This window comes from Mus caroli, chromosome 13, assembly GCF_900094665.2.
Source record: "Mus caroli chromosome 13, CAROLI_EIJ_v1.1, whole genome shotgun sequence".
NCBI lineage: Eukaryota > Metazoa > Chordata > Mammalia > Rodentia > Muridae > Mus > Mus caroli.
In genome coordinates, this window is record NC_034582.1 from 68,131,671 (window position 1) to 68,153,923 (window position 22,253).

The 22,253-nt window shown below is 46.8% G+C and overlaps 1 protein-coding gene across 1 annotated transcript in view; it reads left to right on the forward strand.

Annotated features, from left to right (window-relative positions):
- The window catches only part of Lpcat1 (lysophosphatidylcholine acyltransferase 1), a 52,599-nt gene that overhangs the window by 28,547 nt on the left and 1,799 nt on the right, over positions 1–22,253 (forward strand). The window contains exons 4-12 of the mRNA XM_029468612.1: positions 3,637–3,749; positions 5,033–5,093; positions 8,080–8,138; positions 10,140–10,174; positions 11,825–11,879; positions 14,463–14,545; positions 18,907–19,032; positions 19,763–19,916; positions 20,221–20,319. Of these exons, the coding sequence (XP_029324472.1) occupies positions 3,637–3,749; positions 5,033–5,093; positions 8,080–8,138; positions 10,140–10,174; positions 11,825–11,879; positions 14,463–14,545; positions 18,907–19,032; positions 19,763–19,916; positions 20,221–20,319 (785 nt within the window). The remainder of the gene's footprint in view (positions 1–3,636; positions 3,750–5,032; positions 5,094–8,079; positions 8,139–10,139; positions 10,175–11,824; positions 11,880–14,462; positions 14,546–18,906; positions 19,033–19,762; positions 19,917–20,220; positions 20,320–22,253) is intronic.

The window sequence follows — 22,253 nt, forward strand, 5'->3', positions numbered from 1 at the left end:
ACCAGTACCTGGAGCACTAAGCCACAAAGGCTACACTCCCAAGCCTGGGTCCAAAAGCCTCGAATTTTGTTTTTACTTTGCTATACTTTTTTAATACTTCTTCACTGGTACCCAGTTGACTTGTGTAGAGGTAAAGAAACCAGATTGGGGCTTGACAAGTGGTTTGTGGTTTGTATGGAGTATTAGATGGGAGTGTCTCATCTTTGTCAAGCATTTGTATCAGTCCCCTGATCTAGATAGCCAGGACCTTGCAGAGAGGCCAGCAAGAAGGCAGAAGGTGGGACTGTGTGTAGCTTTTGCACCTGTGAGTGGTACAGCGGATCCTATAGACAGAAATGAGCAGCCCAGTGTAAGGACACCGGTTATGAAACAACTCTGAGCAAGCAGGGTTACTCCCCTTCTTGACAAAGCCCTTGGAGAGAAATTGAGCTGTTTGGGCTATAGATCTATCAGTCTGATCACAAATAGAGGATGTTATTGCACCTGCCTGGGAAGTTGGGTTGAATTCCAAAAATTTTTTGGAAACTAGTTGGGGTTGTAATTGGCAGATGTGCAGTTTACCTCAGACATAGACCTGAGACTGAAGGGTGGTGGCAAGTTTACCAGAAATGTTCATCATCCAGGTCCAGTGATGTCATGCGTGCCTATAGTCCCAGCACTTGGTCTCCTGAGCAACGCATCAAGACCCTGTCTTTAGAGGGAGAAGAATATTAATCAGCTTCCAAATAGAGCTTCTCCCGGTCTGTTCCTTACCCAGCTACCTGTGAATGCAATGTGCAAGATTAGGTACTTGCTATCCTGGGCCTTCAGCTAAGGGTCTCCTTTACCCCTCAAGAGCCCAGGATGTGATCTGGGTCCTATCTCAGAGCAGGGTCATGTAGGCATGCTTGTCCCAACTTCCAGCCTTCATTTGGGTCCTGGGACAGACAGCTCCTAGCTGTTGAAGGGATGAATGTTGAAACTATCTGAAGGGTTTCATCTTTAGGTCTCTGAGTATCAGGAGTAACCAACCTCATAGCTGTTCTGTCTGTGAGTCACTTTTATAATGTGTCTGTCTTGGCTGTTTTTCCTGCTGTGATAAAACCCCACGACCAAAGAAACTTGAGGACAGGCTTTATTTCTGCTTGCACTCCAGGTCCCAGTCCGTCTCTGAGGGAAGGCAGGGCAGGAGGTCAAGCAGGGCAGAAACCAAAGCAGAAGCCATGGAGGGGTGCTGCTTACTGGCTTGCTCCCCATGGTTTATTCAACCTGCTTTATTAAATAGCCCAGGGCTATCACTCAATCATTAATCAAGAAAATGCCTCCCAGACTTCCCTACAGGGAGGGGAGTGCTAAGGAATCATTTTCTCAATTAAGAGTCCTTTTTCTCAGGTAAGTCTGAGTTTGTGTTAAACTGACAAAACTGGTCAAGTGACGTTTAGAGGTGAAAGGCTAAGGGATGAGAGTGTATTCACAGGCCTATTGGAGCTTCGGGCAGGATTGTGTCGGCCCTTCACACAGCATACATGGCCTGCTGACAGGGAGCTGTCTTCAGGAGCAACTTGTCCATCAAAGTGGAACCCTCAAAGATACCATCCTGGATGCCCCGATGAGCACTTTGTCTTGTCCTATCCCTGGAGCCTGTCTTTAGGGTCTCACGGCTGTGAACAGACACCATGACCAAGGCAACTCTTACAAGAACATTTAATTGGGTCTGGCTTACAGGTTCAGAGGTTCAGTCCATTGTCATCAAGGTTGGGAGCATGGCAGCATCCAGGCAGGCATGGTGCAGGAGGAGCTGAGAGTTCTAAATCTTCATCTGAAGGCTGCTAGCAGAATTCTGGCTTCCAGGGAGCTCTGAGTAGGGTGTTAAAGCTCACACCCACAGAGGCACACCTATTCCAGCAAGGCCATACCTACTCCAACAGGGCCATACCTTTTAATAGTGCCACTCCCTGGGCCAAGCATTTACAAACTGACCACACCCAGGAAGCCTCAAGATACCTGCCTGGGTGCTCAGATGATCACTTTGTCCTTGGAGTCCTTCTTGCCTCTGTGTCCCTAAAGGACCAGCAGGCATCTTCCACTGTCTGAGTCAGTTTTCTTGGCATCAGAGACACAGAAAGCTTCTGTACTCAGCCCCATGAAGCACACTAGACAGTGAGACCAGGTGAACCTAGCGCCTCTGGGAAGGTGATGGCGTTGTAAGGCAAAGCAGCCTCACCACATCCGGTCCTTTCTCTTCCCTTTTACTCTCTAGTCACTTTAGCAGCAGCAGGGAGTTGACAAGAAAGGATAAAGCACATGCTAGAATAACAAGACAGCAAAGAGACATGATTGCATCCCTTGTGGGCTTGGCTTTCTAGAAGAGTTGTGGAGACCCAGTGGGTTATTGTACAATCAAGGGATTTCCTTTCCTTTTTAAATTGTTTTTTTTTTTTACTTCTGCATTTTGTGGAAAACCTCCTAGAAAGAAGCACAAAGCATCCATCCATCCTTCCTTTCTCTCTCTCTCTCTCTCTTTCTTTCATTCATTCATATTTATTTATTTATTTATTTAATATATATGAGTACACTGTCACTGTCTTCAGCCACACCAGAAGAGGGCATCAGATGCCATTACAGATGGTTGTGAGCCATCATGTGGTTGCTGGGAATTGAACTTAGGACCTCTGGAAGAACAGTCAGTGCTTTTAACTTCAAAGCCATCTCTACAACCCACAAAGCATCCTTTTCAAAAAGGATGCTACAACAAGAACCTACAGCTAAAATGGTCCCGGGAAATCAGCTGCAGACATGGTGGAGCCCCTGGAGTCCACTCCTTTTGTCTCAGAACAGGGACTTACCTGAGGGCAGTTCATAGTAAAACCTCTTCAGAGTATTTTGAGCAATATCTTATTTCTACATGGTCTTACTCTGGTGGTCCCTAACAGTTTGGTCAGTTGAGCACCATCAGTCATGGCAGAATTAAGTGTGGTGAACCTAGACCAGATGTAGAGATAGCAATTACTCCCCACGGCTGTGTGTGATCTCTGGGGTTCTTGCAGCAGAGAAGCAAAAAGAGTTTGTTCTCAACTCCCTGGAAGACAGAAGTCCAAGAGGAGGGTGTTGGCAGACAAGCACCTGGTGGGAACTGGTAGTCCTTTTCACTCTGTAGCTTGAAGATACATCCTATCTTCTCTCTCTATCCAGCCTTCTCTCCCCCTGCCTGTGTTATCTTACAATAACCTCAGACACTGATTGGGACCACACTAATTAGGGTGATAAGCTGAACTTGATTGTCTGCAAATATCTTATCTTCAGCTAGGATCATATTCCCAAGTACCAAAAGTTAGGCCTTCATCCCTGACTTTGAAGAATGTAAGTTCAGCCCACTGTGAGGTCGGGAGTACTTGAATCTCCTTGTTCTGCTAATGGAGCAACAACTGACAACCTGTGTGCGAGGGTGGGGTTAGGTTTCCATTATGTGCTCTGTGCTCTACCTGATGATAGTCCAGGGCACAAAGATGGAAGGTTCCTTACCTTCCGTGTATCAGCATGGCCCAGGGCTCTAGGTGTCTTTGGGATATGCAGCTCACTATGGCCCCTGAGAGGTCTCTGCTCACGCCTGCAGTTGGAAGCTGTGCATGCTGATATCCTGTCTCCTGACTCCTACAGCTCTGATAAGATACATCAGGCCAGTGTTCGTGTCCCGCTCTGACCAGGACTCACGAAGGAAGACAGTGGAGGAGATCAAGCGACGGGCACAGTCGAATGGAAAGTGGCCTCAGGTAGAACCATCCTCCTTGTTTTAATAGATGTGGACTTAATGAGAGTGGGAGAAAGAGGAAACCACAGGCCTGCTCTGTCCACCCCTTATGCTGAAGTTCACCTTGCTCTACCTTTACGCAGTGTATGTATCCAAGAATGTGCTTGGTGTTGGATACTTTGGGTTTCTGTGTTTGGAATTAGAATGTAAACATTCTCTTGAGTGTCTACTTCTTGTATCATATAGCGTGGCACCTTGCTGATTACCCTGGGTATAGTCTACTCTTTGAGTTAACTATGAGCCTGGGGAATTCAACACTTCTAGATCCTGGACTGAGCCTCTTGTCCTGTTGACTGACTGCTATAGCTACATCCATAGGCTTGCCTTTGCCCACGGCCCCTGGAAACGTACACTGCCTCGATGTTATACATGTTCAGTTTATTTTCTTTCCCATTGAGCCAACAGACAGAGCCTGGAGGTTTTACGGGATGTCCTATCTGTAGTTGCTCAAAAGCACTGCAGATCTGGTGCTAAGTATGCCCACAGTCAGCCTCTGTGGAGGCTTCTGGCTTCTAAGGTGTAGCAGGCACATGCATGCATGCATGCATGCGCGCGCGCGCGCACACACACACACACACACACACACACACACACACACACACACACACATGAGTGCCTGCACAGACAAAAGTTGCTCCCTCTTCTCCAAGGAGCTTCCCTGTGCTCTCTGTGTCTTTGTGCATGCCCACGGAGCCCACCTAGCCTCCTCAGTGGATCACCTTCCTTTCAGAGCTCAGATATCCTGTATGAGCTGTGCTTTCCATCATGGGGAGTCTTAGTTTGTTCTGTGCTGCCTTGACTAGTGAGTCAGCCATTGGCGTGTCCATGGGAACAGGAGTTTCTTCACACTAGTTCCCAGTGGCTGCACAGTTCCCTGCTTGTTCCCAGCATCTCTATGCTGCTGCACAGTTCCCATCTCATTCCACACCTCCTGGTGTGTCCACTCTTGGCCTCCACTCTCTCCCGTGATGCATGTGTGGCTGAGAACCATGATGTGAATCCTTCACTGCTGCTTACTTTGCTAATAGCTCATTTCGTTTCATTCCCCTTGCCCCCAGCCCTGGGGGTGCTTCCCAAAGAATATCACCCCCAAGCCTAAGGGTGGCTTCCCAAAGGATCCTCCCCTTTCCAGGAGCCATAGTCTAAAATTATGTCAGTAATAGAAAAATGCACATTGGTAGGTGGGCTCTTGTGGGCTCTGGATTTAAGTGTGATGGTTTAATGCTATCTTTTTCCTATTTTAAGATAATGATTTTTCCAGAAGGAACATGTACAAATAGGACCTGCCTCATTACCTTCAAACCTGGTATGTAGCTTTTTTTGTTGTTATGTTTTTATCTTCCTCAAAAAAGAGGAAACCAATCGTGACTTTTGAAGTAATGTCATCTGCCAATAATGGAAATCTCTATTGTTATCTTGTATGGCAAGTTCTTAGAAGTCACAGAAGTCTCAGAGTTTGAGCCAGGAGCTAGAGTGTCTGCAGGTCGATGAGGAGGCTGTGAAGGCAGTGGCTACTATGAGTGGTAATGTTTGCCTGAGCTCTGAGGTCCTCACCAGTGAGGTCCTGATATGCTGAAGTTTTTTTTTTTTTTTTTGCCCGTTGGGATACAGGGTGCCCTGGGCCCTGGCAGCTCCCACTGACTAGAGGTCTTCCAGCCTGTAGCTCGATCTTCTGGTTTGAGAACAGCTGGAAAACAGCACTCCTTCTCCATTGGAATGAACAGTCACCCATCAATTTGAACACTTCCTCGGGGCGCTCCCCTAGCCTAGCACTAAGATTGAACCCCAGCATTTATCAACAGCGTACAGAGACCAATCCAGACTACCTGGTTAAAAGTTTTGTATGCCCTGGGTGATGTAATAGGTTTGTCCTTGGTCCTGCTGTAGCTATTACTGCTTGCTGTTAAGAGATAGATAGGACTATCCTATACTCTCTTTGCATGGGGCATGCACACCAGTTCCCACAGACTGGGTCAGACTGGCCACAACTGCCAGTATTCTGCTCTGGGCTGCATCACACAACGCTGTTTTGGGTGCTTTCAGAATTCATGATCTTACCTTCCTTTTTAGTACTGGATGGTAAATTCCAGAGTCTTCCCCCTCTTCGGGCCACGCTTTTTCTGCTCATGTGCACATGGCTGAGTCCTCCCCTCCTTGACACAAATAGTGGTAGCAACTTTCATGGACAGAGATAGAGTATAAGAAAGGGAACCCTTATTCTCTCTCCAGTGTGTCGTGGTTGCTCTTTCTAAAATAGGCTTAGCAGCTAAGGCAGCATGTTGTGATCAAGGCCTATCTGCAGGGGAGTGTCTAGAGCCCTCCCCACTTGGAACCTTCATCCTGGGTATGGCCCATAAAACCCCCCAACCATTTTGTTTGAAACTTCAGTAGTGATACCTAGCCATGTCCCCAAGGCCATGGGCAGAGTATAAATGAACTGTGAGGGAATTGGACATCTCAAGCCATGACAGGTAGCTGTGAGGGAACCATCTGTCTTCCATAATAGTGGGATTTACCTGTCCTTGAAAAGAACACCTGAGGATTGGCACTTCACAGATGCAGCTGGGCTTCTCCTGTGTGAAGCTGAAGGAATGTAGACACAGAGAGGGCAGCGCACATCATGGGGGAAGTTGTATGCCTCAGTTACCCACGAGGACTAACTGTGTGGTTCCCAGCTGTGGTTCACACCAAATCTGTTGTTTAGTTAGCACTGGACCAGCATCCAGCCTGCTACTATACTCTATGATACATGCGAAGTCTCTGTGTGGTGTGAACTCCTGTGTTCTGGAGTCTGGGAAGGGGCATCTCCTGAGAGTATCCCTGCAGCTGGCTGCTGCTCAGGAGCCTGATGTCAGTCCGGCATCTGTTTCTCCCACATTGTAATTACCTCATGGCCATACATGTTCAGATGTTCACTTTCACCCAAGTTCCAGGATTAGACATGAGAAGTTTAAAATAGTGGCTTTTAAACGCTTACCACTTGGTTTGAACAGTGTCACCATGACACATGTCAAGATGAATGTGGCAGTGAATACTGCTGCCATGCCAGCAAATCATGGAGGCATTTGTGGTCCATGCTTAGTCCCCTGAGGTGATAAGCATGTTCACTAGTATGCACGTCTGAAGATGCTGCGGCTCCATTGACTGGTCCTGGTGATGAAATATGAGCCGAGGTCTACCGACCCCTGCCTGTATACATGTATATAGAAATGCTTGCATAGCCATGACCCCAGCCCTACAGGTCCAGGGATGGGACTGAAGGTCAGACTTGGGGGTTGTAGGATCTTGTGCCTGAGGCAGAATCTAAAGAGCTTGGGTCATCAGCTCTGATATGTTCTGACACTTGTCTCTGGCTTAGACCGCTGTGGAAAGGGAGCTGGCCTTAGAGACAGAAACTCTTGACCACCCCACGTGCAGATTTTTTCCAAAGGTATTCAGAAATCTTGAACTAAAGGATAGAGGTGGCTGCTGAAGCAATCAGAGAGCTTCCCTCTGGGGCCTTCCCCTCTCAGAATGGGCACACACCACTAATGGACGCTGATTTCCATCAGCTCAGAAGAACATACACACACACACATGTATACACATATACAGACACACATGCATACACTCACACACATGCACAAGCATATACATACACACACACATGCATATGTGCGCACACACACATATGCATACACAAATTCAACTGCCCATCCTTCAGTGTATGGGTGTCCCTGACACCTTGGTTTTCAGAGGAATGAACCTTCAAACATCCTTATTTAAATGGAATAGAATATTGTAGCTCAATCAGTATATAGACAGTAGAAATAACTGTCAGGGCAGTCCTGAGCGTTCTCAAGAGATATTTCTCCAGTGTTCAGGCAAAGGCTGGTCACACATGGGGACAGGACTAGGCTAGACTGTCCTACCCCAGGCAAGACCAGGTGTTCCTCATTCTCCATGGTGACCTACCCCAAATCCAGGCCATGGGCAATGAGAAGAAACCAAGATGGACAGCACAGATCTATGGAGAAGAGGGTGTGACGGTTCTGAGCTCTGAGGTATCGAACCACTGGAGGCCCTCACTTCCCATCTGTGTGTTCATGTTGGTACTGAGACACTAGCAACTCTCTTCCTGAACAAGGAAAAGAGGTAGAGGAAATAGTCCAGGAATCCAGAAAATATCTCCACTGACAAGGAAAGCTGGCCCAGAAAAGCTCAATTCATTAAGCCTGCAACAGTGCCATAGCTAGGTTCCACCTTCCATGCTTCCTGTTGCCAGCATTGAGACCCTACACTTTCCTTGTCAGGTGCGTTCATTCCTGGAGTTCCTGTCCAACCCGTGGTGCTACGCTACCCAAACAAATTGGTAAGTCATGTCCTGGGATACGTGTTGAGAGGAGTTCAGGATGAATGAGAGCTGGGTAGGTGTCTTGGTTGTGCCTGGTTTGCTGTGTCCCTGTGTCCTTTGTTCATACACAATAGTTGAGAGAACAGTTAGCACCATCACACAGCCTCAGCCCGGAAAGGGAGAGGCAGGCTCTGCAGGTGGAGTCCCGAGTGTAAGCTATCTCTGTGGTGTGTTTGTGACACTTCTAGAATAGTCTCAGTCTTGGCACACAAAGTTCCACTTTGCACAGGCTCTGAAGCAAAAGCCTGGCTCACATCCTGGCAGGTTTAAAATCCAGAGCTGCTTATGTTCTAGAAGACTGAAGAAGGAATCAAATGGCTGTAGAGGTCGTGTGACATTATTGTACTTCCCTCTGCTCCAATTAGAAGTCTCACTAACTTGTTTTAAAGTAAGACAGGGCAGTTGGGTCCAGAGCTCTCAATGACCTGGAAGGACCCCAGCCCGTAGGAGAGAGGATTCTGGATGAGGGAGGCCTCAGAGAAAGTTCTGCTGTGTTTTGCCACTGGGACTTTCTCCTAAGTGCCCTTAGTCCTTCCCTCTCCCCTAAGGAGAGGAGTCAGAGCCAGCCCTTTTCACAGATGCCAGCTGCAGCCTCCCTTCTGATGTGACTCTTGAAGCAGGCTTTCTTGGGCCTTGATGGCTTGCACAGTTAGAAGTGGCCAGTCTATGAATATGAGTCCCCAGGGCCCTGAGGTACTGTACACATGTGGCATTTCTTACTCATCTGTGGAGTAAGCTCCTGGTGGAAATAATGAAGTGGAGGTGCGTATCACAGAGAGCTTTCCCTGTCTGCTGCCACAGTTAGACATCATGACAGCAGAGGACAGCATGGAAGATAACCTTTCAGCTCACAATCTAATATAGACACTTTATGGACTCAGGGTCCAGCCTGCCCATCTGGGAACCAGGCCTGCTTATCTAGGCATGGGATCCCCTGAGGCAACTAGATAAGCAGTGGGGGCCATCTGGACCATCAGTTACTAACACTAACAGAGTGGACGACTCTACTGGGTATTGCTGAACCACAGGAGAGTCCATTTCCCGTTAGTTTCCTGAGGAAGGTCCTGCCCTCTGCAGAGAGTCTGAACACCCAGGAATGGAGCAGCCTGCCAGCCTATGTGGGAGTGAGGTTTCCATTCTGAGTTGATTCGTCAGCCTGGGGTGAGGGGGTGGGGCATAGTCTTCACTGGTCTCCTCGAGCCTTGGAATCTTGGTTATCAGAGAAACAGGAAATTTGCCTATACTTATGTTTTTAAGGTCTCTGTGAGCTTCCTCAGCCGTTTAGCTGCAGGATGTACCCCCACTGCCAGAGTTCTGAGCATAGACTCTGCCTAGGGAGCTAAATCATGGTAGGAAAAATAGGTTGAGGATGGCAAAGAAAGAAGCCATGCGAGGTGTCTAGTAGCTATTGCCCAGTTCCTGTGAAAATGGTGCAGCTGCTAAGGGTAGTTTCTCAAATCCATCTGGATACATATAAGGTGAGGCAGCCAAGTCTCTCAGGTGGCAGGGGCCCCCTTTGAAGTCCAGGGTTGACCTGGAAAGAGCACATCTGTGGTTGTGTTTGGACACTTGGGGTATGGATACTGCCTTTGAATGAGGTGGCAATGAGATCTCATGACCAAGTCTAGACAAACCTTACCTGAGGCACCTATGGGGCATCTTAGAGGGGGCAGGTGACACAGCACAGTTGGGAATTACAGGTCACTGGAACACTTTTGGAGAGAGAAGTAATGGTTACCAAGCCTACTTAAGCCAGTGTTAGAATTGGCAGCCTCAGAGAAGTGATGAGAAAGATGGACATTTAAGATGTTGGGTTGGTTGAGCCCTGGAATCCAGGGCACAAGCTTCCTTACTCTTCTATATCAATGCAGGAGGACAATAACTCCATCTCTGGGCTGCACGAGACTGGCCCTCACATGTCTCACTCTACATTTAATCCTTATTCTTTCTCACTCCTAGGACACCATCACATGGACGTGGCAAGGACCTGGAGCGTAAGTCGGACACCGTGTCATCCTGTCTGTCCTCTCATTCTGTGGATACACAGGCCGCTGGTGACTCCCTGTGCCCTCGTTACTTTTGCAAATGTGAAAACTACTCTTGACAGCAATTAGGGTCAGCCCATTGTGAAAAAAAAGTTAAGTGTTCCCGTGTGGCTATGTAACACTCCTGGATTTGGGGACATAAGTTCCTCGACGCCAGCACCCACGGGAAGGTAACTGAGCCCGTCCCTTCCCCTCCTAGTACATCTGGTACTGTCTACCTGGCAGTGCCTGGTGTTTCCGGATGGTGGCTTTTGTGCAGGCAGTGAGATTCAGGTGGTGCTAGGTGAGGGTGGCCCTCTAGAGTTGGTGTCCCTGTCCTACAAGCACACACACCGGGAATCCATTGTGCTGTGATTATCAACCTGATGGAATAAGAGAAACAACAGCAGCCACATGTGGGGCACAAGTATGTCCATAATACTGGAGCTGCCATTTGTGTGTAGGGAGAAGGGGCCATCCAGGGACAAGACAGCCTCAAGGCCTTCAAGGAAGAAGTCAAGTCAGATACAAGTTCACTCCTAGGCCTTCCAAGGTATTTGGAGCACAGTGCTGGGGCAGTGCCACTCCAGTGATGTCAGACCACCGCTTCTGAGGCAGGAAGTCAGGCTGAGAGGAGTTCTTGGAACTGGGCTCCAGTGTCTCTTCCTGGACTCAGGCTGACATGGTAGGGCAGAAACAGATTGGCTCAAAATTAAGGGGTGTCTTAGTCAGGGTTTCTATTCCTGCACAAACATGACCAAGAAGCAGTTGGGGAGGGAAGAGTTTATTCGGCTTACACTTTGCACATTGCTCTTCATCTCTAAAGGAAGTCAGGACTTGAACTCAAGCAGGTCAGGAAGTAGGAGCTGGTGCAGAGGCCATGGAGGGATGTTCTTTACTGCCTTGCTTCCCCTGGCTTGCTCAGCCTGCTCTCTTATAGAACCCAAGACTACCAGCCCAGAGATGGCACCACCCATAAGGGGACCTTCCCCCTTGATCACTAGTTGAGAAAATGCCTAACAGCTGGATCTCATGGATGCATTTCCCCAACTGAAGCTCCTTTCTCTGTGATAACTCCAGCCTGTGTCAAGTTGACACAAAACTAGCCAGTACAGGGGATGACTGACTTCAAGGGGGTGAGAAAAGAATGTGGCCTCAATGATGGGAACTCCAGGTAGCTCTGTAATTCCATTCAGACAAACAAGTAGTGGCAACAACACTCAATATCTAGGACCCTGGAAGTCAGGCAAATGGGCCATGGCATGACTTAAAGCCTGGATCTCTGCCTAGATTAGGTAGCTGGGCATCCTGGAGACAAGGCTGTCAAAGCAGAAGGGCAGGGGGAGTATATACCTCTCTAGAGTAACCAAAGGACCAAAGCAAACATTTAACCAGAAAACCAAAGCTCCCTGGTTAAAATCATATTTGCTCAGTTTTTTTTTTTTTTTTTGTTTGTTTGTTTTGGTTTTTTTTGACCTTTCAACTTTAGGAGACTCCCATTCCTCCCGACTCACTGCTCAGCAGCACCTCCTAGAGGCTCTGGGCAGAATCTGGAATCATTCAGGAAAAGGAGCCTTACTTTTTAACCGTGTTGTAAATTTATTCAATGCTGTTTTTAAGGTTGAAAATCCTGTGGCTCACTCTGTGCCAGTTTCAAAACCAAGTGGAAATTGAAGTGAGTGGACATAGTGTTATGAAGTACGGGTAGTGGGTGGGGTGGGGGTGATATCTGGCTAGGGGGCAGTTCTACCATGGGTTTTGGGACACTGGGTTTCATTGGGGTCTGAAATCCTGCAGCTTTTGAACATTATTAGACTTGGAGCTGTGTGAATACAGTGTCACAATGTTGCATTGGGATATGAATGGATACAATGTGCTACACTGGTGTCTGTTTCAGCAGGGTTAGACACCCCCCACCCCCATTTGTGTGAATACAGTGTCATACAGTGTTACACTGGGGTCTGTAATGTTATAGTGTTACAACAACGTTAACCCAGAGCTGTGTGGATACAATGTCACATAATGTTGCACTGAGACTCTTAATTGACACAATATCATACAGTGTAACACTGTAATCTAAGACTTATTTAAAATGCTATTAAGCCAAGAGCTGTGCTGATTGTTACAAAGTATCTAATCTATACAGATACTGTTACATAGCAGTCCTTGAGTATCTTTTCATTTGTCTTGGTCCTCCAAGAGCTTTAAAGTCATCTTTCTTTAGTGGCCTTGTGCCCTTTGTGTAGCTTAAATACATGTGGATGGGATTTTTTTTAAAGATTTGTTTGTTTTTATTTTGTGTTTATTGGTATTTTGCTTGCATGTGTGTGCACTATGTATGTGTATTGCCCATAAAAGTCAGAAGAGGGCGTCATATCCTCTAGAACTGGAGTTACAGATGGTTGTTAGCTGCCAAATGGATGCTGGAAACAGAACCCCTGGTCCTCTGCAAGAGCAAGTACTCTTATCTGCTGAGCCATCTCTTTAGCCCCCAGACAGGATTTTAAAAAATTAACAAGGAGAGGCAGAGGCAGGCGGATTTCCGAGTTCGAGGCCAGCCTGGTCTACAAAGTGAGTTCCAGGACAGCCAGGGCTATACAGAGAAACCCTGTCTCGAAAAACCAAAAAAAATAAATAAATAAATAAAAAATAACAAGGAAACTAAAGCTATCATTTTTTTATTGAGATGAAGAGTATATAAGAATGTATAAAATTGCCTAAGAGTATATAAAATCGATACATATACATCTTTTTGCCAGCAAGACAGTGGTAGCACATGCCTTTAACCTTAGTACTCAGGAGGCAAAGACAGGCAGGTCTCTGAGTTCCAAGGCCGCCCCACCTACAAAGAGAAACCCTGTCTTAAAAATAAATAAATAAATAAAATAAAATAAAAGGAGAAACCTTTTCTTTTTGCCTTCAGTACTAATACCACTATAGCTAGATTTGAATAACTAAATTCATTCTGTCACTTTACTGCTTAGCTGTAAGTCATGGAGTATGACCTGCCTTCCCAGCTCTCAGCTCTTAGCAGGTTCCTAAGTACTGAACTCACCCTCTAGGTTAAATTCAGTACAATCATATGTGTGGCCTATAGAATTTTCTCTAAGTAGAAGGATTGGTGTTTTTGATTTTGGATTTGTTATTTGTTTTTCTTTAAAAAAGAAAGAAAGAAAAAAGAATAAAAAGGGAATTCTTCTGATGGGCCTGCATCTAACCTCAGAGATGAGTTTATGTACTCCTGTATTGACTCAAACAGTCTGGTTACTTCCCATAAGTACTGCAGAGCAATACAAAATGGACAGATGAGCTAATGTGATTTCTACTAAGAGCCCAGCCCAGAGCGTGCTGGTCCTTCTGCTGTGGATCTTTCTGTGGCTCTTCACTCAGCTGTCAGGAGAGAACAGAATCAGGTCTGGGAAGGAACATGGTCTTGTACTGGTTGGGACCCCTGTGGTTTTGAGCAGAACTGTTTCAGACCTGGTCTCCTCTTCAGATTTGAGAGACTGACAATGGCCCTGTAATAATCTTTACATATCCTTCTTCACATTGCCTGGTATATGGTACCAATGTTAATGAGAAAGACCATTGTAATTTTCTAAGTTTCTAAAATGTAACTGTAAACACATTACACACTGTGTGCTAGGTTTTCAGGATGTTCCTATATTCTTAATATCTTCATTTAAGAACAGGAATCAGAAATAGTCTTTTGCCTTTTCGTGCATGGTAAAGTTGGCACTAACATGAGCCACTAGATCATTTTAAGTGCTGTATTTATAGGATGTTTTATCACAGAGATATAGTAGATTTCAGGTGTAGAAACTGCAGTACTACAGAACTGCATTCTCTGTAATCCCCAACATAAAACTGTCATGGAAAGATAGAGATATGCATATCATTAGGAGTTGAACATTATACCCTGGGCCAGAAAGTACTCCTGGTTAGCAGTGCTGAGCTATAAAGTTTGCAAGTGTGTGAGTGTATGTGTGTGTGAGAGAGATAGAGAGAGTGTATATGTATTGTGTATGTCTGTGTGTACACATACATGTACATGAGTGTTGTGTGCATGTGGGTCTAGATATGTGTATGTGTGGTGTGGACATTGTAGTTATGAATATGTAAATATGTATAGGCATGGGTGGACAATTCTAGAGGATGGGTTCTGCTAGTTTTAATGTCACACAGGTAACCATTATGGTGGCTTTGGTGGGATCGGTGCCATGCCTTAGCAGAGATAACACCGTTCTTCTGTTCTCAGTTTCTGCCTGTGTATTGCCCTTCTGAAGAGGAGAAGAGGAACCCTGCCCTGTATGCCAGCAATGTGAGGCGTGTCATGGCCAAGTGAGTGAGCGGCTGCCAGCGGTGCTGGGGAAGTGGGTTTGTACAAGAGTGAACATGCAGGCTCTGCATATGCTAGCAGTATCATGTGCTTGCCCTTGAGTTTGTGTCTCCTGCTTTTATCTGATGATGTTTTGACTTGTTTAACATTTAGAAGATGGTTAATCTTTGCTTCATTTCGCAAGTTTCAAACCCCCCGTAGTAATCTGTGACCCTGGTGTGTTTTGGGGTCATGCACTGACCTGGGCAGATGTCAGTCTCAGGTCACAGCCTCCTTGAGGCTTCACTGTGCTTCTGTCTCGGGATTGTTTGCTGGCACTATCACGCCCCCTGCTGGGCAGAATTGTAGTATCTGTATGTTTAAACCCCTAGGGTGTCCTGTGCTGCCATCTGCCTCTGGTGTACAGTTGAGAACATAAGTATTGTTTTCTCTTTCTGGTTCCTGGAGTCTGGATAATGATGCAGGTGCCCTCTTTCTCTGACTTTCCGAGCCCGATTTCTTATTCATATACTTAAAACAAGGTCCCTAATATTCCGCATACACACCAGGCAAAAATCGCAGCCCCATGGGGCCAGGCTTGTTTCGTCTCCTGAAGAGGCTGTGTACAGTGGAGCTTAACTGTAGCCTCTACCAATAGCAGCTGCTGGAACCTTGGAGGTTCCTCCACCTGGCAGTGGGGACGGGGGCAGGGAGGGCAGTCCCACTCTCAGTTCCTGACAACAGACCGAGAGAGTATTCTAGGAGCGCATCTGACAGGACCCCAGCTCAGATCTGTAATCACTGTTTAGAGCTGGTTCTTGCCTACGTCCTCCTTGTCCCACTTGAATGGTATATGCCCAGAGAAGGGGTGGGTTACTCCAGTCTCCACCCTGAAGTCCATTTAGCCTTCACCACAGACAACTCTGAGCATTTGTTAACTAAGGGAGCACTCAGGCCAGGCCAAGGGCCCTGCATCCCTGTCTTCCGTTCTGACTTGATCTGCTTTTGAGGGTGGAAGAAAGAAATTGGATCTTTTAGAACTCAGCAAGTGATTGCCATTGTACTTATTACCAGATTATAACACCTGCCTAAGTCAGATTTGGAGGGATTTTAAGGAGTTAGTGCAGAGAACAGAACACAGTGTTCTCTTAAAGTACCATCCAATCCACCTTGAACTTGACTGCCGTGTGTCCTGTCCCATGCCCATCCCCGCCCCATGGGGATGTCGGCCCCTTCTGTGGGCTGTCTGCAGCCCACATTCCTAACCGCATGTTCTCATGTGCTTTCTGGTTGCTTGCTTATACAGCACTGCTGGGCAGCATCAGACTTACCAGAAGCGCATTTTCTGTTTTTGGTTTTCTTTCTTTCTTTCTCTTTTTAAAAGAGAAAGAAAATAAAAGTTGGGTGGGTATGGAGGTTGGGGGATCTGGGAGCAGTTGGGAAGGGGAAAACATGATCAGAATATATTGTATGAAATTATTTTCAATAAAATAATATTTTGATATTATAATATACTTTTATTACTTCCCCTTCCCTTTCTTCCCTTCAGACTCTCTCATGTGCCCATTCACCCTTTTCTCTTGCAAGCTCATAGCCTTTTGGGGGTAGAGGATGTTGCTTTATTCAAGGCAGGGTTTCTTTGTGTCGCCTTAGCTATCTTGGAATTCACACTGTAGATCATGCTGGCCTTAAGTTCAGTAATCTGCTGCCCCTGCCTCCTGGCAGCCTCTTTTTCTCTAATTGGTGTGTGTGTGTGTGTTGCTAAATACATAAATACAGCCTGTCTTTATAATGTTACTTGTGTGTATGTTTTCAGGGCTGACCATTTGGTGTTGGATAAGTCATTGGTGTGCTCACTCCTGGGAATATTATTTCTCCCACTCTCAGGATTCTTGAGTTGCCAGTGGTTCTTTGTGTAGGCCTCCCGAGCTTTCCCTGTCTATGCTAGCATGTATGTCTGTTGGTGCCATCCTTCTTCAGGTCATGTTTAGGCAGCCATGTTGGTAAGATTTCACTGGTTTAGCATCTCTGATATTTCTAGGAGACACAACCTTACAGGAAACTCCCTGTTTCTCTGGCTTTGACAGTCTTTCTGCCCACTATTCCATGACTCTTGAGCAGTAGGTGCAGGACTATCAGTCGACGCTGGGTTCTACAACGCTTTGTTTTGATGGGTTGTGGTTTTTCTATGGTCGTCTCTGTGGCGAGGGGAAGTTTCCTTGATGAAGGGTGGGAACTACACTTATCTACGGATATGAGGGCAAATATTTAGAACATAATTAGGGATTATGCTGTAAGTTTAGAGATGTGGCAGTTACAGGCTATCCTTCAAGATCCATGACTTAATTAGCCCTTGGTAGTTTGCTGGGTTTTTGGTACCAGACATGGTTTCCCTCTTAATGAACAGATGTAAAATCCAATAGAGAGCGTTCGGTTACTGCCAAGGTATGTGTGCCACTACCCTTATGGTTACAGTGCCCCTCAAGTCAGAGTTGTGCTTTCTTACTCCTGCTAGCTGAGTAGCACTGATGGTCACTGCCCTCCTTTGGAAGCTTGCAAGATACTGTATTCTGGTAACATGAAAGTTAATCTTCAGGGAGAAGGCTTTAAGGTCAGATCTAGCATGGAGGCCTCTGGGTCCCGTGTGGAAAATGCCTGGTGTCTTCAGTAATAGGGATTTTTGTTCCACTTCTGAGGATAACCAAAAGCATTATCAGTAGCCTGTAATGTTTTGAGTGTCTCTTGGACAACATTGGCCAATAACTCAAAACAAAGGAAAGCCCATTCTTCTTAAGGGATTCCTAGGAGAGTTTTGTGGGGTTTCCTTCATAATGCACGTAGTGAGTTTTTCCTCCATAAATGTGTTTAATATGGGGTGGGAGGTATTTTTTTCTTGAAATCTGACATAGCCTTTATGACAGTTAAATTCTTAGGATAAGACCTTGTCCTACTGCAGAGGCCCTGTGGGATAATAAAATAGCTCCTCCAGGCCCATTGGTCTAAGGGCCTCTGCTGTCCTGATTGCATACAGAACATGCGCACCTTGCAATTGTTCAGACCACAGGCACACATGGTATTCGTGGGATGGGTAGCAGAAACAAGCAGACACAGGTCTGGGCAGCCTGAGTGCCGAGAAAGGGAAGTTTGAGATGGCCGTCAAGCACACATGTTCAGTGCGAATTGTGGACTGTAGCTGTAGGACTGTGGGGCTGAGCATTCTGTATAGCCATCCCTAAGGACTCGGCACTCAGCATTACTTCCCTTGGGGACTCAGCACTGCCACCCTGGGCTTCAGTCAAGGCTTTTGCTGGCCATAACCCACTTCCTCTCTTCCAGAGTTCATGTAAAAGTCTCATCCTGGCTGGCTCTGGGGAACATTCCAGTGGCAGAGGTGTCAGTTCCTGTTTGGGTCTTTTCTGTGGTTCCCTCACCCATTCCCTCTAAGTTTCCATTGATAGACCATGGGAGGGACTAGCTTCCTGGAGAGAACAGTGGCATTTCCTGCTTGTTTGTGTCCACCTCAGTGACATAGTGGCAGAGCTGCCCCTACCCTTGGAGTAAGCCTGGGATCCAGGTCCCATGCTAGGCAAACTCTTCCATTCCAGCTCCTTCCAGGTTCCTTGATACCCATGGGAAAGAAAACACACCATGTTACCACAGCCCTAAGCCTCTGCCGAATGCCAGCCCTCGCCTCTGGTGGACTCACAGCATGTGATGAACCTGAGGACCAGAGTCCAGAGGGTTTTCCTGCTAATCTGAGTGCTTGGTGTGTGCTTCTGTGATGGTTTTGCAGGCATCCCATTGGATGTCTGGGCAGTGCCAGCGTGTGGGTTCACTGCACGTAGGACACAGCAGAACTCTTGTTCTCAGGAGCCCTGTGCAGGGCACGATCTTAGGAAGTGGCAGCCACTCTCATTTTGCTTCTCTCTGTGTTCCTAGGAATTTCTCTTCTTAGTATATAACTGAAAATAATGTTTTATATGGCTAAAATATTAGCACTTAACGTCATCTCAACAAAGGCCTTGTCCACACATGGGTAAACCAGCTTCAGGTTCCAGGAGGGAAGGAAGGATGTATGTACCTACCCATCCTGGTCTCCGACAAGGGTATATGATGCTAATCAGCTGCTTCCCCTGAGGGAAGGTCCTGATGACCTGGTACTAGGGTGTCCAGTAGTCAATGCCTCTGGTGTCCCCTGGGCTTTCTTCTCTTGGTATGAGCCTCTCTGTCATAGTGAGTGCATGCCCCCCCCCCCGCCCCCCGCCCCAGACCATCAGGAGCTGTCCACTATGGTTGCATTCTGACAGTTAGTTCATTGTAACTATCGTGGTTGCTGTTACTGCTGGGTGAAGAGATGGGGTTCATGACAGGATCTCTCTTGCAGGGCCCTGGGTGTCTCAGTAACCGACTACACATTTGAGGACTGCCAGCTGGCTCTGGCAGAAGGACAACTTCGCTTGCCTGCTGACACCTGCCTGCTAGAGTTTGCCAGGCTTGTGAGGGGCCTCGGGTGAGTTGCCTGTAGCTCTTGAGCGTTCATTAGAACTGGGTGCTGCTGAGGTTGCAGGAGATCTGTCAGGAAATTCTTTCTCTGTTTATGTTGGGTTTCGGGTGTCATCAGCAGGCCACATAGAAGGACCTTAAAAACCTTCTTGTTGGACACCACCTGTGTGTTCGGGTGTTGTCCCTGTACACCAGCCTAGGAATATACCCAGGGGCCAGAAGCCTAGCATCTTGTAAAGTAAGGATGTGCCAGGCTCAGAAACTAACTTTGTGATTGTTAAGAAATTTTTAAAATATTTTGATGAGTCCCCAGACCTCAAAATAAGTCTCCTGTCTTAGTTTCTATGCTGTGATTTTTTTTTTAGATTTATTTATTTATTTATTTATTTAATGTACATGAGTACACTGTAGCTGTAAAAATGGTTGTGTACAATCATGTGGTTGCTGGGAATTGAATTCAGGACCTCTGCTCGCTTCGGACCCTGCTGGCTCCAGGTCCCACTCATTCTGGCCCAAAGATTTATTTATTTATTATATGTAAGTACACTGTAGCTGTCTTCAGACACGCCAGAAAAGGGCATCAGATCTCATTACAGATGGTTGTGATCCACCATATGGTTGCTGTGATTTGAACTCAGGACCTTCAGAAGAGCAGTCAGTACTCTTAACTACTGAGCCATCTCCCCAGCCCTACGCTGTGATTTTATCAATAAACCTCTCCCTCATTTTTTATTTAGACTAAAACCAGAAAATCTTGAAAAAGATCTAGATAAATATTCAGAAAGTGCAAGGATGAAGAGAGGAGAGAAGATCAGGCTTCCAGAGTTTGCAGCCTACTTGGAAGTTCCTGTCTCAGATGCACTGGAAGACATGTTCTCGCTTTTTGACGAGGTGAGTTCACTGGGGAGCTCTGGGCAAAACCTCTGGCTTATGAATGTGTAAGCCATTCTTAGTGGATTGGATCCCGCAAAGATGCCGGCCACCTGTTCTCCAGGTGCAGGCTTTGGTTTGCTTTCTGGCAAAGCTTCAAGAATTAAATGGGGTTCAAGCAATTACATCTGGGAATGGTCTTCCAAGTACAGGTTTTTATATATGTAGATATTACCAAGTCAGCCTGGGATGAACCACTTAGCTAGAGCTCCCCTGGGACATGCAAGCAATCAAGCCGTCATCTGAATGTGTGTCTCTTTTGCAGAGTGGTGGTGGGGAGATTGACCTTCGTGAATATGTGGTCGCCTTGTCTGTGGTGTGCAGGCCATCCCAGACCTTAGCCACCATCCAGCTGGCATTCAAGGCAAGTGGATTCCTTGAGTGGGATTTGTGTTGCTGTTCGTTACGCTTATTATCGCTGTGACAAACACCTGGCAGGAGCATCTTAAAGGAGGGAAGGTTGATGGGGATGTGGTTGAGGAGGTGACAGCCATGGTGGGTAAGTCATGAAGGGTAGGCTGTAAAGTCGCTGCTTGTGTCACACTAGAGGTTAAAAAGTAAGAGATGAATGCCAGTGTTCAGCTGGCTTCTTGCTTGCCCCGCTTTTATTCAGTCTGGAGCGCCAACCTGTGGGGTGGCACTATATCATTCAAAGTGTATCTCCCTTGGTTAAACCTCTCTGGAAACACCATTACAGACATGCCCATAAGTGTTTCCTAACCTCCATCTCCAGACTTCAAGATCCCCCCCACCCCCTAAAAGTTCCAAAGGCCTAAGAACTGTGTGATGGTTTGAATATGATAGGCCCAGGGAGTGGCACTATTAGAAGATGTGGCCCTGTTGGAGTAGATGTGACGTCAGTGTGGGTCTGGGCTTTAAGACCCTCACCTGGGTGCCTGGAAGCCAGAATTAAGCTGGCAGCCATCAGATGAGGATGGAGAACTCTCTGCTCCTCCTGCACCATGCCTGTCTGGATGCTGCCAGGCTCCTACCATGATGATAATGGACTAAGTCTCTGAACCCGTAAGCCAGCCCCAATTAAATGTTGTTCTTATGAGAGTTGCCTTGGTCATGGTGTCGGTTCAGAGCAGTAAAACCCTAACTAAGACAAACTGTTAGCAATTTTCTATATCAATTACCTTTGTCATTTTTGTAACCAAATACCTAACAAGAAGCCACTTGAATGTCTTATGCAGAGATGGCTCAACATAAGAACACTTGCTGCTCTTGCACAGTACCCAAGTTCAGTTCTTTGCATCCATGTCAGATGGCTTACACCCATACACCATGATTCCCTCTTCTGGCCTCTCTGGGCACCTGCTTGTTCATGGTGCACATACATACATACATACATACATACACACATAAATTAATCTTAAGCCACTTAAGGAAGGAAGGATTTGCTTTGGATTATAGTTTAAGGGACTACTGTCCAACATGGCAGAGAAAGCAGGGCCACAGTAGCGTGAGGCAGCCACGGCCAGAAACCAGAGCTAGAGGGATGCTGGTACTCAGCTGACCACAGCTCATGGGCGGCACCACCACATTCAGAGTGGGTCTTTCCTTCTTAGACAGGATTATCTGCGAGCACCCTCATAGATACGCTCAGAGGTGTTAGGAGCCCCTGGTCTCTCACGGCCTCCAAAAGCTCCTTTGCTTTCTTCTTACCCGCTGTACCCCTCCACAGTACTCTTAGGATGTATCCCCAGTTGCCAAGGTCACTCATATGGGTCACTCCAGGAGAACACTATGGTGTCAACGCCTGCTGACTGGTTGGGAAAGCCTGACCCTCCTGCACTTACAATGTGTTCTGCTCTAATGGCTCAATCCCACTTGGGGTGACTTAAAGTCATCAAGGAGAAGCTGTTGTAGTGGTGGAGCGTAACGGTGTCAAGCAGCATTCGGGTTCGTCGGCAACACAAACAGCAGAACATGGTCCAAGCCTCTCACAGCTGCCTGGACGAGCAAGTGCAGCAGGCGGCTGAGCATCCTGGTGGTCATGCTGGGGCCGTATCCCCACTGTGACCATACCCCACTGCACCTCACTCCTTAGGCCGGCTGTCACCCCTCCGACTTCCACAGTACCATACCTACAACTATCCTTGTCTGCTATCCCCAGGTCATAATGGCCCTGGGAACTTTAGACAGGAGTGACAGTAACAAGGTATCAGTGGAGTGTTCTATAACAAGGCTGGGTGTTCCAGCACTTCCTGGAAAGACACATCTCTCCACCTGGTCTTAAGAGCATAGGCAAACCAATAAAAGATTCCAGCAAATCTAGCTTTTATTGGGTTCCCT